Source organism: Argentina anserina, chromosome 1, assembly GCF_933775445.1.
Source record: "Argentina anserina chromosome 1, drPotAnse1.1, whole genome shotgun sequence".
Taxonomy (NCBI): Eukaryota; Viridiplantae; Streptophyta; class Magnoliopsida; order Rosales; family Rosaceae; genus Argentina; species Argentina anserina.
In genome coordinates this window covers 17,594,644-17,609,822 of record NC_065872.1, presented here as the reverse complement: position 1 = coordinate 17,609,822, position 15,179 = coordinate 17,594,644, and the positions used below count along the sequence as shown (strand labels likewise).

Below are 15,179 nucleotides of genomic sequence, written 5' to 3'. Positions count from 1 at the left end.
GCCTAATCTAAATTTGCATGCAATCGAATTCAATAATATTTAGAATAGAAATCAAACAAGATTAAAAGATTGTTGATTCTTTTTTTTATTTTCAAATGTCTTCCACCCCACAATTATTTTCATGCATTATCTCAACAAGAATTCTGCCAAGTATATAGGACAAGATAGATGTAACTATACTAAGCATGGAGATAACATATGTGATGAAGAAAAGACTCAATGTAGGCTCAAATGAGGTTCAACTAAGGAGTCCTAAACATGGCACATAAAGAGATACATGTCTGTTTGGCTAAAGTGGTGGTATTCCTAAAAATGATCCATAAATCCTTTTCAAAATCAGAGCATTTTATGACTTAAAAGTTTCAATAATCACAAAAATGAGTTCTAATAAATTCTAGAGTCCATTAAAAGCTATGACACATAGTTATTGAATATGCAAAGAATAGTGAAGTTCATGAACAACCACGAAATTTCATATTACATCTCAAGAAGAAAGTACACATAGGCTCAAAAACTCACAGGTTGTTATGGACTTAAACTAACCAAACATGTATGTCATATTACATTCAATCCAAATCTCACATGTTCATACCAAATCCACATCATCAATGAAACTTACAATTCAATTCTTATGGAATGTAAAACCATCATCTATGTATTTAGAGGCATAATCATCATAGACTTTACGGACATCCTAAGACTCAATTGACTCAAATAAAGCAAACACATTTTTTGTTAACTTTTTTTTTAACAGAAACAAACAAACACAAAACAGATTTGTAAACCTACCCCACACTTAGAAAATTACATTGTCCTCAATGTAAGCTCAATCGTAAGAATGTAATTCACAAGTATAGAATAAGATCACATATCAACACATATATAATTCAACCATAAGAGTGAAGGGATTAGAAAATTCAAACTCCTATAGACGACTCATTCACATATACGGTTGAAATGGGTTGCCTCCCATGTAGCGCTTGAGTTTTATAGTCTCTCAGCCTAGACTCTCTTATGTTCATTCTCCTTTAGGCGCATCTCTCACAATTATCTCCTTATACGTGTGCTCCTCAAATAGCTCATACTAGGGCTTAAGTCGATGCTCATTCACTTTGAATGCCTTCCTTGTTGTATCACTTTAAATCTCAACTGCACCATGAGCAAACACCGAAACACGTTAGTAACAACAAATGGATTAACCCAACACGGAAGAAGTTTCTCTGAAAACAACATAAGCCTCGAATGGAATAACAGAACTTTCTGGCCCACTTGGAACTTCTTTCCTCTAATTATTATTATTATTATTATTATTATTATTATTATTTATATATATTTTTTATTCTTCATTATTTTATTTTTATTTTTATTTATTTTTTCTTTTTTTTATTGTTACGAAATCTACAAGTGTAAAGTATTACTAAGTCTAATTGATTTTATTCACACACAATCCTAACATTTAAGGTATATGGAACATATGAGCTAATTGTGCAATGGACTGAAACTGCCCCAAGTAAGGGTCTTACTTTATTCGATATACCTTAAAAGTTAGAATATCATTTTCTTTTGAAACTATATACATCTATTTATACAAAGTTATTTTCTAAGTTATAAAACAAGGTGGACGTGCGGCCTAAGTACGTCGTCTAGACACAAACTCACTCTTTTATTTAAGAATGCTAGATAACTAGAATCAGAGATAGTCACAAGTCATGACTCATTTGTTGGACACCACGGGGGCCACATCCTCGAAATGATGCTTTCCCAATCGACTCCATCACTGAGATGTATGTCAGTCCTATGGGCCTTTGAGATCTAATTTTGTAAACCTTGAACCAGAGTAATGAAAATAACATGCCCCTTACTCAGCTCGGAATAACTTTGTGTGTTAGACTCGCCCCAAAGTGTTAATAAAAGCCGCCCTCAACCCCAAGTGATCTTAGCAAGGTACAAATGGAGGTTAAGGCTAATATTAACAAAATGAACTTTACATATTTCGTTCACTTTATAACTTACAATAAAGTAAACATAAATAAACATTTTAGCTTCCGTAAAAATTTATCGAAGTGTAACAAGTATCCAATATGCACACTACAACAAAATTAAAATATTTATCACAAAAATATAGAATAAAACAATTTTTTTTACAAAGTTATTGTTCACGTTTTTATACTGTGCATACTTTACTGTTACCTATTACTGTTCATATATATTTATTTTATTAAAACAAATTTTTGATTTACTGTTTACTGTACACAAAATTTATTTTTACAAAGATAATGTTTTTTTTGTTTTTTTATTTTACACTTTACAAAAAAAAGTAAAAAATATTGTTTTTTACAATTTACAAGTACTTTTACACTTCACAAAAAAAAACAAAAAGTAAAAAAAAATTACATAAATTTACTTTTTTTTCTTTTTATAAAGATGTAAAAAAAATCGTGATTTATATTTTAACATAATATTACTGTTCACCATATTATTAATAGGAATTTATTTTTACAAATATACAATATAGTACAAAATTAACACTTCAAAATTTGAGATTTTCCCAATTTTCCGGCAAAATGATAGAGCGTTAATTAAAACGGCTATAATAAATCCTGTAAAACAACATCGTTAGTATGAAATAAGCAGGGATTGTTCAGTTCTGAGAATTGAAAGGAACTCTAAACGTTTAGTATTAACAAATGATTGGGGGTTTGAGATTGAATATTAACTATTAAAATAAAACCTAAATTACTATTTACATGATCGAATTCACACACTTAAACCAAATTTACTATTACACCACATAATTACAAGTTCGAACCTATAATGCATTCTAATTCGACCAATTACATATTTTTTAGACACTAATACAATTAGAGCCTTAGGGGATCATCTAATCATGCAAGATTTCATTTAACATTTAGATTGACTTAGGGCATAATCTAAGTTTGCATGCAATCGAATTCAATAACACTTAGAGTAGAAATCAAACAAGATTACATTTAAGCACTAAATCTTTGTTGGAGACATGTTTCATGTGTGGCGTCACCTACCATGGTTTCACATGCAAATTTCTAGAATTTTCACCACTTTTAATCAACACAAACCGAACCTACTTAAGACATGATTCGATTTGTGTCAATATGGTTGATGAATCTAGCACTCAAACACAATCTTAGGGACTGCATCCGAGGACTAAATTCATATGCACATATCTGAAAATTATCTAAAAGTATGAAAATGATGATTAGAACACAACAATAGAAATACAAACTTCAATAATTATAAGAACATAGATTCGACATAGTCTCAAAAACATATCAAATACAATCTGAAAATTCTAAAACAAATAAAAAACCAATATTTTCACATAAACAACAACTTACAATCTTCATAGACAAAGAATTGTAGATTAACACAAATAGACAAAGCCATGAAGATGAGTTGCGAGAATCACACGTTGTAGGAACCTTAGAGGTACAACTGCAATAAGTGAAACTCGGTGGAGATGATGATTGTTTTGGGGTGGACGGCTTGGCCAATTTGTGAAGGAAGTTTATGGTGGTGTTTTAGTTGAGTTTTGGCTTTTGAATGCTAATGAGAAGTCATATTATTTGAGAGGTGAAGCCATGTATATATAAAGGAAAGAGGGAGGGTATGCTTGGTTTGAACTTGCCTCTTTCTTCTTATTATAATGTCATATTTTAATCTCTTAAATCATGACATGCTCTATTCCCTAAATCATGTCATGTTTTATTCCTTTAATGATCATCTTTTAGCTTTTAGGTTGAATATGCATGACTCCATCTCTCTTCTTTTCACTTAATTAATCTTCATATTTATTTATTCCTTATTATTTTCTTCTTCCCACGGCAAGGATTCAATCTCTTAATTCTCTCCAGTTTTTTTTATCTCTTCTATTTAATTGTTGCATGACTTGTTGATGATAGGACTCCATGTGCATGACTTCTCCTTGTTTTCCTCTAGTATTATGTCTTAAATCCAATCTGAAAATAAGAAAATAAAATCATAAGTAAGAGATAATTAGTTTTGAAACCTAACAAGGATTCATACTTTAAGAAAGACTCTCAAAATATCGCCAATGCGACCAAAACGTAGAAAGATGAAGACTCCTAATACAACTAGGTTTCGTAGTTCTACAAGGATTCCTACTCAAACTAGGACTCTAGACCAATTCTGCATTTTCAACTAATGTAAGCACAAAAATGCATCCAATACCGCCCAAGAATTTTACTACGACTCAAGGACTCAATGATATAACAATAAGGGCTAAGCAAAGTACAAATAGAGGTAAAAACATGTTAAGAACGTCGCACAAAGTGCTCTTATTAGCGGCGGCAACTCCAACGCTAGACCCACACCGCACAAGTCCAAGCCTTCATTGTCCTCCTCCTCCACTGTCGTCGTCCTCTTCGGGTGGTGGAGATGAGATACTTGGAGATTTTGTAATTAATACCAGAAAAAGAAGAAGAAGACCAGAGAAGAAGAAGAAGACAAAAAGAGAAAAAAGTCGTTTATGAAGAAAATTATCTAAAATGGTTTCTAAAGAAATGTCGTAGCGAACTTCCTTTACAAAATGTTTTATGAAGACAGTTCGGAGCAAACTTCCTTCACAAAATGGTTTCAAGTCGTTTATGCCCTTTTTTAAATGGGCATATGCTGCACACGTGAGAAAACTAACGGCTCTGTGCTAGAAAATGGCACCCGGCCCCTTGTTGATAGTAAATAATAAGTTTAATACCACATTGATAGTTTTATAAATCTGGGTAGCACATTGACTTTGCCACCAGAGTTTATGTACTGATGATGAATTTTTTTCTTTTTTCAACGGCCAATGATCAAAATTATCATGCTGATACTCAAGGATTTGAACTAGGTGTTAGTGGCGATGCATCGCTCGTGGTCTATTTCCAACACCTTAGAGCTAGTTTCCGGTGTGACTTCTTATTTACCCGATCTCTGTTTCTACTACAACAATCACATGACGCGTACTTTGTTACTTTGCATTTCACTCGTGAGGTTGTTTCTTTTGGCCCGTATTTATATTGATGACGTACTTTACTTCCGTCATACTTGAACTTTTATTTTATTTGCTACCTTCTGCTCATTTGTGATAATCTAAATTTGAGCTTCTTTTGCTTCTTATTTTGATTTCGTTTGTTATTTATTTTATCTCTAGCCTTGTAGTGGCAGGTTAGGGTGATGGATGTGTCACCCGTATCGGTTGCTTCTAATCTGGGGCTACGATGATTACTGTTGCATATCTGGACCAGAAATGGTTCTGGGTGTGGCAACCATGAACGGGCCGGGCTTGCCCGGCTCGGCCCGTTAAAGAGCCCTAACGCATTATAATTCATTATAAAATATGTTGTACGTGATTTAGCCGTGTCCGTCTAGTCCACGATTTCACCAGCATGGAGTTGATCTATATCTTAGCCAAAATGTTGATAACCACTTTAAAAATATGGACTAATGTGTGTTATTATGTTCAGTTTCTTTAGAATTAGGCAAATAGTTGAGAATTAATTGTAGTTTACCCCATAAAACTTTACATTCAAAATCAGTTCACTCCTTAAACTTTTGTTTTAATCAGTTCACCCCCTAAACTTTCAAATGACATCAAAGAAGGACAAAATTCAGATTTTTATATGGATTATATCGATAATTATGCTACGAGACCTAATTTTAAAGTTTCAGTGTTGTTGTAAAATTATTAGAAATTTTATTTTGGTCTTGCATATATGATTTAAAGCATTCTTTTGATAGTTTGTGGTCGGATTTTAACTAAGAAAATCTGAATTTTATCATTATTTGATGTTATTTGAAAATATAGGGGGTGAACTGATTAAAATAAAAATTTAAGGGTGGACCGTTACAACAAATTCCCCTTTGTCAAGGCAGTGCTTCCCTTTCTGAATACGTTTAGGTTTAGGATTTAATCATTTACATCTATTAAAGAGGGCTTGCGACCAAAATCTAATATTTTTCACAGCTCTCATGAAATCGAACAACAAAGGATTTGCAGAGAAACTTTGAAAACTTGAGGCCAAGTTTGTGAGGTAAATCGTTTCATCTAAATTCTAAAACCCAAGTTTTATGCACATTATGTATTTGTTCTTGCACTTTTCTGCTCGTTTGTTGCAACAATAATTGTGTGCTAATTTCTGTACCAAAAAAATAATTGTGTGCTAATTTCAATAATTGGGAGAGTTAGTGGGTGTGACTGCAAAACCATTCTCTAAAGTTGGTGTTTTTCCTTTTTTTTCTTTTTTTCTTTTTTGAATATTCAATTCAATAATTGATGATATGGGGACACCACATGGTATAAAATTCAAACAATCTAAAAGCTTTTATTCTCTCTTCTCTCTTCTCTCTTCTTTTTGTGTCATAGATAGATTCTAATTTATAATGCGGGTTTACTAGTTCACAACTTGATTTTGGCTTTTCTTTTGGGAATTGCGTAACAACTTTTTCTCCTCAAACTTTCCCCCTTAAACCCTTATTTAGAACTCATACAACCAGAAACTCATTCAAAAATACGAAAACTACTATAGATCGAAACAACATTGACAACAAGACACCTAACTCTGAATTAAAACGGCGTGACAGATTCTATGCCTAAATGTCATCTTCGTTACCATACGAAGTTATGAATTTACTGTGTTGATAAAAATTAGGCATTGGAATAAGAAGATGAACAAGAAGAAGTGCAAAGAGGGTTGGAATAATATGTCTGGCTCCGCTAACCAAGTTAAACAATTTGTTTTCACACAGATTGGAGAAGGAACTCAACAGCCAACGACTCGACTATCGCCTTTCTCAACGACTCAAAACCAAAACTGGAGCCGGAAGTCCATTCTCTGACATTTTTGCCCTCCGTGTCCCACTCACTCCGAGGCGTAAACGGTCAAATCAGTAGCCTCCACCACCCGAATAAAGCCGGAGGCAGAAGAAGAAGAAGCTTTAGTCCAAACAGAAACGACTCACAACCCCAAAGGTTCAGAGAGAGTGACCCAACAAATCCGTTCGAATTCCCGAAACAAAATCGTGGGGAAGCGATTCGATCAGGCGGTCAGATCGAAGATTAGGGTTTGAGGGATCGGTAGTCGGAATTTAATCTGTTATCCGTCCGGCGGCAATGCGCGGAGATGTGAACGGAGGTACGACGCCGGCCGCGAACATGGCCGAGAAGCAGTACGAGCAGGCGAAGACGTCGGTGTGGTGGGACATAGAGAATTGCCAGGTGCCCAAGGTGTGCGATGTCCACGCCATCGCTCAGAATATCAGTTCGGCGCTGGTGAGGATGAACTACTTCGGCCCCGTCTCCATCTCCGCATACGGCGACACCAATCGCATCCCGGCGTCCGTACAACACGCGCTCTCCAGCACCGGCATCGCCCTCAATCACGTCCCCGCTGGTATAATCTCCTTTCTTTCTAAATCAAGTCTGATTTTGAGTTTTGAATTGAAATAGCGGGCTGCATGAATTTTGGGATTGTTTAATTTCATGAATTTTGGGTTTTTAGTTGAATAGAGTGTGAATTTAATTGTATTGATCGATCGATCGATGATGACTCTTCACATGAAAATATGAACAGGTGTGAAAGATGCAAGTGATAAGAAAATTCTGGTTGATATGCTATTCTGGGCAGTAGATAACCCCGCTCCGGCCAACTATCTGCTTATTTCCGGAGACAGGGACTTTTCTAATGCTCTGCACCAGTTACGCATGAGAAGATATAACATCCTTCTTGCACAGCCACAGAAAGCATCCGCGCCCCTCATTGCTGCAGCAAAGAGTGTGTGGCTTTGGACTAGCCTCTCAGCCGGAGGCGCCCCACTTACAACTGGTGAATCGTCTCAGCTTGCTAATGGTAACACCAACTCTTTTAACCCCGATATGCTGCCGCCGCACTCGATGCCTGAGGATCATCCGATAAACAACCAACAACAGACGCCGTATTTTGAGAATCAGAAGCCTTCTAATGGTGGAAGGGGTGGTGGTGATCCTAAGTTTAAAGGAAAGCATAACAGGAAAAACACAAATCAACCCAACATATCGAGAGCCTCCAGTGTGCCAGTTATGGTCCAAGATGAAAAGAGTAGTGATTATCCATACCAAACAGATCAGACACAGGCAAAGCAGTTTAAGAAACCTCCACATGAGTTCTTTGGTGCTAGTGAGAATCTTGCTTCTACTAGCAGGTCTACACCAAATTTTTTCCCTGGAAATTCTGTACCTTCTGGCAGTAATGGAAATAGTTTCTTAGGCCAGCAAAACCAATATCCCCCTCATCTGAGGCCGAACAACCTCCATATGCAACCTAATTTTGGTCAAGATAATATGCACCCTCCTATTGCTCATGCTCGTGGATTTCGACCTATTCCTCCTAGACCTGATGGCGCTCAATATCCTTCAGCTCCACCAACAAATGATGGTCCTAGATTTTCTTCAGCTCCACCTACAAATGAGATGGGAGAGCTGAATATTTCTGATTTCATCATCAATTATGCTCAAAATCCACCCAATTATGCTCAAATCCCTCCCAGGTTTCCACTTCGAAATGGAGACGATTATAACAGACCTAGGTCTAGTGGGTCACAGAATCCTGGCAGCTTTAATGGACCTCATAGAGGCCATAAAATGCAGGGTGGCCAGCCGTTGCATCATGATTCTGCCAACAACAGGTATATTCCTCCTTCATCGACCCCTGTAACAAATGACATTCCCAATAATGATGATTGGGGAAGTCAGGGTCGTACACCACCTTCTGAATATGTTCAAGGCCTTATTGGCATTATTCTTCTCGCCTTGAACACCCTGAAAGTAGAGAAAATTATGCCTACTGAAGCAAACATTACTGATTGCATCCGTTATGGTGATCCAAAACACCGAGATACCAATGTAAGGAAGGCTTTGGATTATGCAATAGAGCAACATATGATAGTCAAGCAGAATCTGGGTGTTGCACTTCCAATGTATATTCGAAAAAATGAAAACTTATGGAAGTGTGTGAATCTTAGCGGTGGTAATCTTAATCAGTACTCTAAAGCTACATGGGATTCAATACAAAAATTTCTCACTTCATCAGATGGACGATCGGCAATAATGGCTTCTCAATGCAGGTAAGTATCCACACAAAAAAATATAGCTGCTCTAGATTGTTGAATGATGAGTTAATGGGTCTTGTTTATTTTTTCTCTACAGATATGAAGCAGCTACAATTATGAAAAAAGCATGCTTGCAGAAGCTTGCTTTGGGTAATGTACTCAAGATCTTGAATATGACAATTGCTATGAAGAAATGGATCATTCCTCATCAGTCAGGATGGCAACCAATCTCTATAACTCTTGCAGAGGCTAAACTTGAAGTATCTTATGATCTTGGTACTTGATTTAATCAACCTCTTTATGTGCAGCAAGTGGCTCTAAGATGGTCACAACTGCCAAAAGTATTATCAGTTTATTGAACCTTTGATCAAATGGGTTCACTTTTTGAAAAGCAATTCACATTAAAGGTGTCTAAGATCTTATGGGATGGAAACCTTTACATTGTGAACCAAGTAAGTAGAACTAGGTTTCTTTGGCTTTTGTTTTTCTCCCTGCCCCCAATTTCCCTTTTCATCCTTCCATTGCTCCCTTGGGGTATTTGACGAGCTTCTAAGAAGTGTTAGATATGCTGATTACACCATCAAAGTACTTTCAAGTTGCCTATGTTACATTTTTTTTTTTTGCGCATTACAAATCATGGAAATATGTCAGGAGGAAGTGTATTATCATGTTTCAGCACGTGAAGGTGTGGGCAACCTTATGAAGCGGTGGACAAGTTAAGAAATGTTCTTTCTCGGTAGCAAGATTATGAAGCTGTGGAGAAGTTCACGTTTTTGGATCAGATGACCATGTTATGCGGACATTGTGATTCGATTTCTCATGTAAATGGACTATATTGAAGACGCTCTAGATCGGGTATATGCAACGGATTGGAGTTTGGTTGTTTACTTCAAGAGAAAAAGTTTACAGAGGAACTATGAAGTTTGACTCAGCATTTTGAAGTATCTTTCATTTAAGAAAGCAAAGGTTAGCTATCCTACCAAAACACATCCCTGTAGGTATGTGATTTCTGGAATCTGGTGTGGCTAGTAGCTATAGTATGTGCATGGATTTTGCAAATAAAATTTGGACAGTTTTTTTGTATCCTATTTGCATTAAATAATTTATAATAGAGATCTTTTGTACTTTGTTCATGTTCTTCGGTTTCATACTTCACACACGTTGCAAGTGATAAACTTGATGTTTGGTAACCTCGTCTCCTTCAATAATTTTGCGTATTTTAGAAATTTGGAATGGAATGATAAATCGAAATGCGTTTTTCATACATATTGAAGTGAAAATATACTGTATGAGATAGTATGGTATCCCTTTATGTGTAACTCTAAAGAAAGAGGCCGAGAATATCAGTATGAGATAGACACTGTGAACAGCTTAGACTTAAGTATCTAACAATCCTGTCTCAGAACCTCATCACCACTAATTGGCTCAATTTAGTTAATAGGTCGTTAGCGATGCAACCTTGGGGTCGAAACCGATTGACAAGCCGTCAAAAGCAGCAGTTGCTAAATTTGGTAAAGCAATAACGATGCATGTAACTTTGAAGTTTGAACGCATATGTATGGTCATTGGTGTCATGTGCAGCCTATTTAGGGCTCTGCAGTCCAAAAAAAGAAGTCTGCGCACACTGCACTATTAAAACAAACACCGAATTGTATCTTGGATAATTAGCAAACGAAATTAACTAAATAACAACTTAGTCATGTGAAATAACTCCAACAATGACGGTACAATTATGTCGATTCATAATAATTTCTGAAACCATAGCTAGCTAACAACTGCATGGAGTCAAGCTACTTATCTCAGTATTGTACACAGTACAGCCAGTACTGTATTTTACATTTCAATTGATATTAGGGTGCGGACAATGCGATTTATATCTCGCTCCCCGCTTACCGGTGCACTAATGTATACTTTACGCATGCATTACCTAATGTCTGCTGGTTCACAAAATCATATAGATTCGAGTCATCAATGACATCAAAGAGCTGACAAACATATAACCTATGTAAATGTGATGAAACATATACTAATCGATAATTTCTGATGACATCTGAAAAATATAAATTGATATGCATGCACTAAGGGAAGCAAGTCTAGGATCTTATAACGGTAGATTGTAGTGTATCACACCTTCCGCTCCACGAGATCAGAATTAGCTCACATAATTAATTGAGCTCTTGATCGAGTCTACATAATTAATTTATGATGTCAATATTCAAGTATGTGTACGGAATTCAATGTTTTCCATAATTACCAAGTCCATTCGATTGTAGTTTGCGCTGATTTTTTAGTTGGATGCAACAGCTGTAGATACTCAAAACTATGGCGGATTAGGCATGCAGGGAAAAGTGGAAAACTGCATGTCTCCTAGCCTCCCTCTATCTTCATAAATCACGGTGCAAAGATTCATACTTAGCAGCCAAACACATGAACATCTATATATATATATATATATATATATATATATATATATATATATATATATACTTACTTACTTACTTACTTGGTAATCTAGCCAAAACTACAAACGTCGCCCACTATATGTGTAAACCATGCATGCATACTGATCGATGATCATACATATAAGCATGTCAATTCTATAATCATGAAAGGTATATAGTACGTTAAAACTTTGTGTACAGTCTATAAAGCCATGCATGCATACGCGTACGTGATCTGTAATCATCCGAACCGGTGAATCCAAATGTCTGTTATCATATTTTTGAATTATACAGATGTATGCCCTTTCTAATATACTTAATTTAGGCATTTGTAGGACTGGAACTTTGAAAGAATTTCAATCCAATAGTGACAGAAAAATTTATAATAAATATACACTAATTTTCGTTTTCTTTTCTTAATTACGTAACAATTTGTCCTTCCTAGTTTCAGCCGAAAACCGCATGCAGGATTGTTTGTTTAATTTTTTTTCCAGTGCATCCTCTACAGAAAACGGTACATTGAGCTGGTTGTAGTATTCTGTTAATTTTTGCTATTGCATGCAAAACTTGTGGTATAGATTGTAATCATCAGAAAATGCCAACACAGAAAAAACTGTACTAACTGGAGTCTTCATGCATATGTATGAGAATCATGATCGATCAACATACCAAAAATAGTAACAAATGATCGACTCGATTGATGAGACTCCAAGTTTCTCGAATGTATCTAGAGGTGTACTTCAGTTGGTCCAGATCAGCCACCATATGAATCTAAACTCAAACAGCGGTCAACCATGCAAACTTAACATCCTGAACATTCTAATTTGGGAGATTGTCAAGCACTATATAACCTTTTCATCCAAGGTGGATGTTAGATAAAAAAGAGAACCAAGGTAGTTATATAAATCACTCTCTGTAAGACGAAATTTCTCTCCTAGTAGGGAAAAAACCGATCAGAGAGAAAAGCTGGAAGGCCGTCGTTGGTAGCTGAAACACTTCCGCACCCCCCACCACCCCCACCCCCAAAAAAAAAATATCATAAAAAATGATTGCAAGGAAAGTACTTATATCAGGTATATCCCTCATACTTGTGGTGGGGGTGGCCATAGGAGTGGTTGCCGTGGTTATTCGCAGCAGTTTGAACAAGTCCGGACATGAGAGCCTATCGTCGCAGATGAAGCTGGTGACCCGAATGTGTAATTATACAGACCACCAGACGGAATGTCAGCAGTCTCTTAGCCCGGTGGCTCAAAACAGCAGCGCAGGTTTCAAAGACTACATGAAGGCTGCATTGCTCTCCATCTCCGACCAGGCCCAGAACGCCTTCAACATGACAGAGTCTCTCTTGGTTGAAGCAAAAAACGGCACCAGAGTTAAGAGGTCCATTGAGGAATGCAAGGACCTAATGAAAGAAGCTCGTGGTGAGCTACAGAATTTGGTCTCGTATGTTGATGATGCCGAGTTGCAAACCATGAAAGACCGCGCATTGGAGATCAGAATCTGGGTCGGCAGTGTGACTAGTTACGCCGGAACATGCATGGACGTAATTGGCGATGACGACCCTAAGGTTTCTGAAGCAATGAGAGGACCAATAGATAACGTTACCGCAATCACGGACAACGCTCTTGCCATTATGGGAGAGATTTCAAACATCGTCAGCATGTTTGGCGTCAAACTAAATGAGAATACAATCACCGAAAAAGGAAGCAACAACAGGCGGCTTATGGGTGAAACAATAGAGGAAGATGTTCCCAGAAATGGGCACCCAAGTTGGATGTCTCGCGTAGACCGCAAGCTTATGGCTAAGCAAGACAATGGCAGGATTAAGGCTAATGTTGTTGTAGCTCAAGATGGCAGCGGGCAATTCAGGACCATTAACGAGGCACTGAGGGCGTACCCTAAGGGCAACCAAGGACGCTTCGTTATATATGTGAAGAAGGGAGTGTACAAGGAGACTGTTATCATCAACAAAACCATGATCAACATATACATGTATGGTGATGGACCTAGAGCCACTATCGTCACCGGTAATAAGGGAGAGGAGACCACCGGTGATAAAATATCTACCAGTGGCACCTTCCAAGTGTACGCCAGCGGATTTATTGGGAGATCAATGGGATTTACTAACACGGCCGGTCCGGAAGCTAGACCCGCCGTGGCTCTTCGCACTTCCGGTGACATGATTGGTATCTACAACTGCAGAATCAGTGGATATCAAGACACCTTATACATGAACATTGGACGTCAGTTCTTTAGGAATTGCGTCATTTCAGGACATGTCGACTATATCTTCGGGGATGCTAGGGTGGTCATTCAAAACTCTCTGATCATTGTGAGGAAGTCGTCGCTAAAGCACCAGAACCAAGCCTTCATCACAGCTCCTGGGCAACAAACCGCACACGAATGTGGGGGCACCGTGCTCCACAACTGCAGAATCGTACCGGAAGAAGCACTGTTCCCGACGAGGTTCGAAGTGCGAACGTACTTGGGGAGGCCATGGAAGACTCACGCTAAGGCTGCATTCATCGAGTGCACCATAGCTGACGTCATCAGACCTGAAGGGGTTATTGCATGGGACGGTAAGGACTTCAATACCCAACACTCCTTCTTTGGTGAGTTCAAGAACCGCGGACCTGGTGCCAACTTAGCCAACAGGGTGAAGTGGCCAAAGGGCGGCTTCACCGGCGAGATGGATAGGAATACGGCTGCAAAGTTTACTGTTGATTCCATGCTATTACCAGACACATGGTTGAAGATGGCAACTATTCCTTATTTACCTAGCTTCGCACAGGCTTTGTAAAACCCTACTCGAGAGAACGTACGAAAAGAATGTACAGATGTGTAGAGGTCGATGATATATGAGAACAATTACATTTAATTTATATATACTAATTTGGCACGTATGCATAAATAAATTAAACCCTAAACCATTCCATAATCATTTGGTCGTCATTCAATAGGATTATTAGTGATGATGAAATAGTTTAAACTAAAAAGTATGAATCAAGTCGAGAAGGAATAGTTTCTAATTAATATGCTAGCTATAAATCAAGAAGAGTATCGATGTAGAATCAATGGTGAAGAGGATCAAAGAGGATAACCCGGATTAGCATTAGGTTTCTCGTATCCTTTAGAGCTTCATGTGATACTAATAGCTTTTTCTTCATTTCGATTCGCTGAACTCCAAAATTCTTGTCTTAAATTAAGCTTATTGCTTGTAAACCTCTCTACTGTACGTGTCACGCATGCAATTCCAATACTTTTCTTTGGGTAGGACTGTAGGATCGGAGAAGGAAGAGAGAAGCAAACTAATTCAACAATTAATCAACCCTTTATTCTTCTTCTTTTTTCCATGCTACGTACCCCTTTCTTAGTAAACTAATATCCCAAGCACCTATGATAACACAGTCCTTGATCGTTGAAACACAACAACTAAAACTGACCTTTCTGCACTTGGTATGATGACTGTACCACTAATCATCATGTCCCCACAAACACAAGTGGATTTCGTTAATATGTTTATCCTAAACAAATTTAAGATAACATTATCATGATTCATTTCTCAAATTTTATAACAAAACATGCTAAGAGGTAGACTCCATTTCGTTAAACAGCGTA

At 37.3% G+C, this 15,179-nt stretch overlaps 2 protein-coding genes across 2 annotated transcripts; both read left to right on the top strand.

Moving 5' to 3' along the window:
* The first annotated feature begins 6,804 nt into the window (after positions 1-6,804).
* On the top strand, positions 6,805-10,244 carry LOC126782246 (uncharacterized). Its single transcript, XM_050507463.1, has 3 exons — positions 6,805-7,427; positions 7,608-9,135; positions 9,218-10,244. Exons 1-3 carry the CDS (start codon positions 7,148-7,150, stop codon positions 9,402-9,404), a joined length of 1,995 nt encoding a protein of 664 aa, XP_050363420.1. The 5' UTR covers positions 6,805-7,147; the 3' UTR covers positions 9,405-10,244.
* A 2,362-nt stretch (positions 10,245-12,606) lies between these two features.
* LOC126803108 (pectinesterase-like) lies at positions 12,607-14,361 on the top strand. Its single transcript, XM_050530865.1, has one exon. It carries the CDS (start codon positions 12,607-12,609, stop codon positions 14,359-14,361), a length of 1,755 nt encoding a protein of 584 aa, XP_050386822.1.
* The last annotated feature ends 818 nt before the right edge of the window (positions 14,362-15,179 follow it).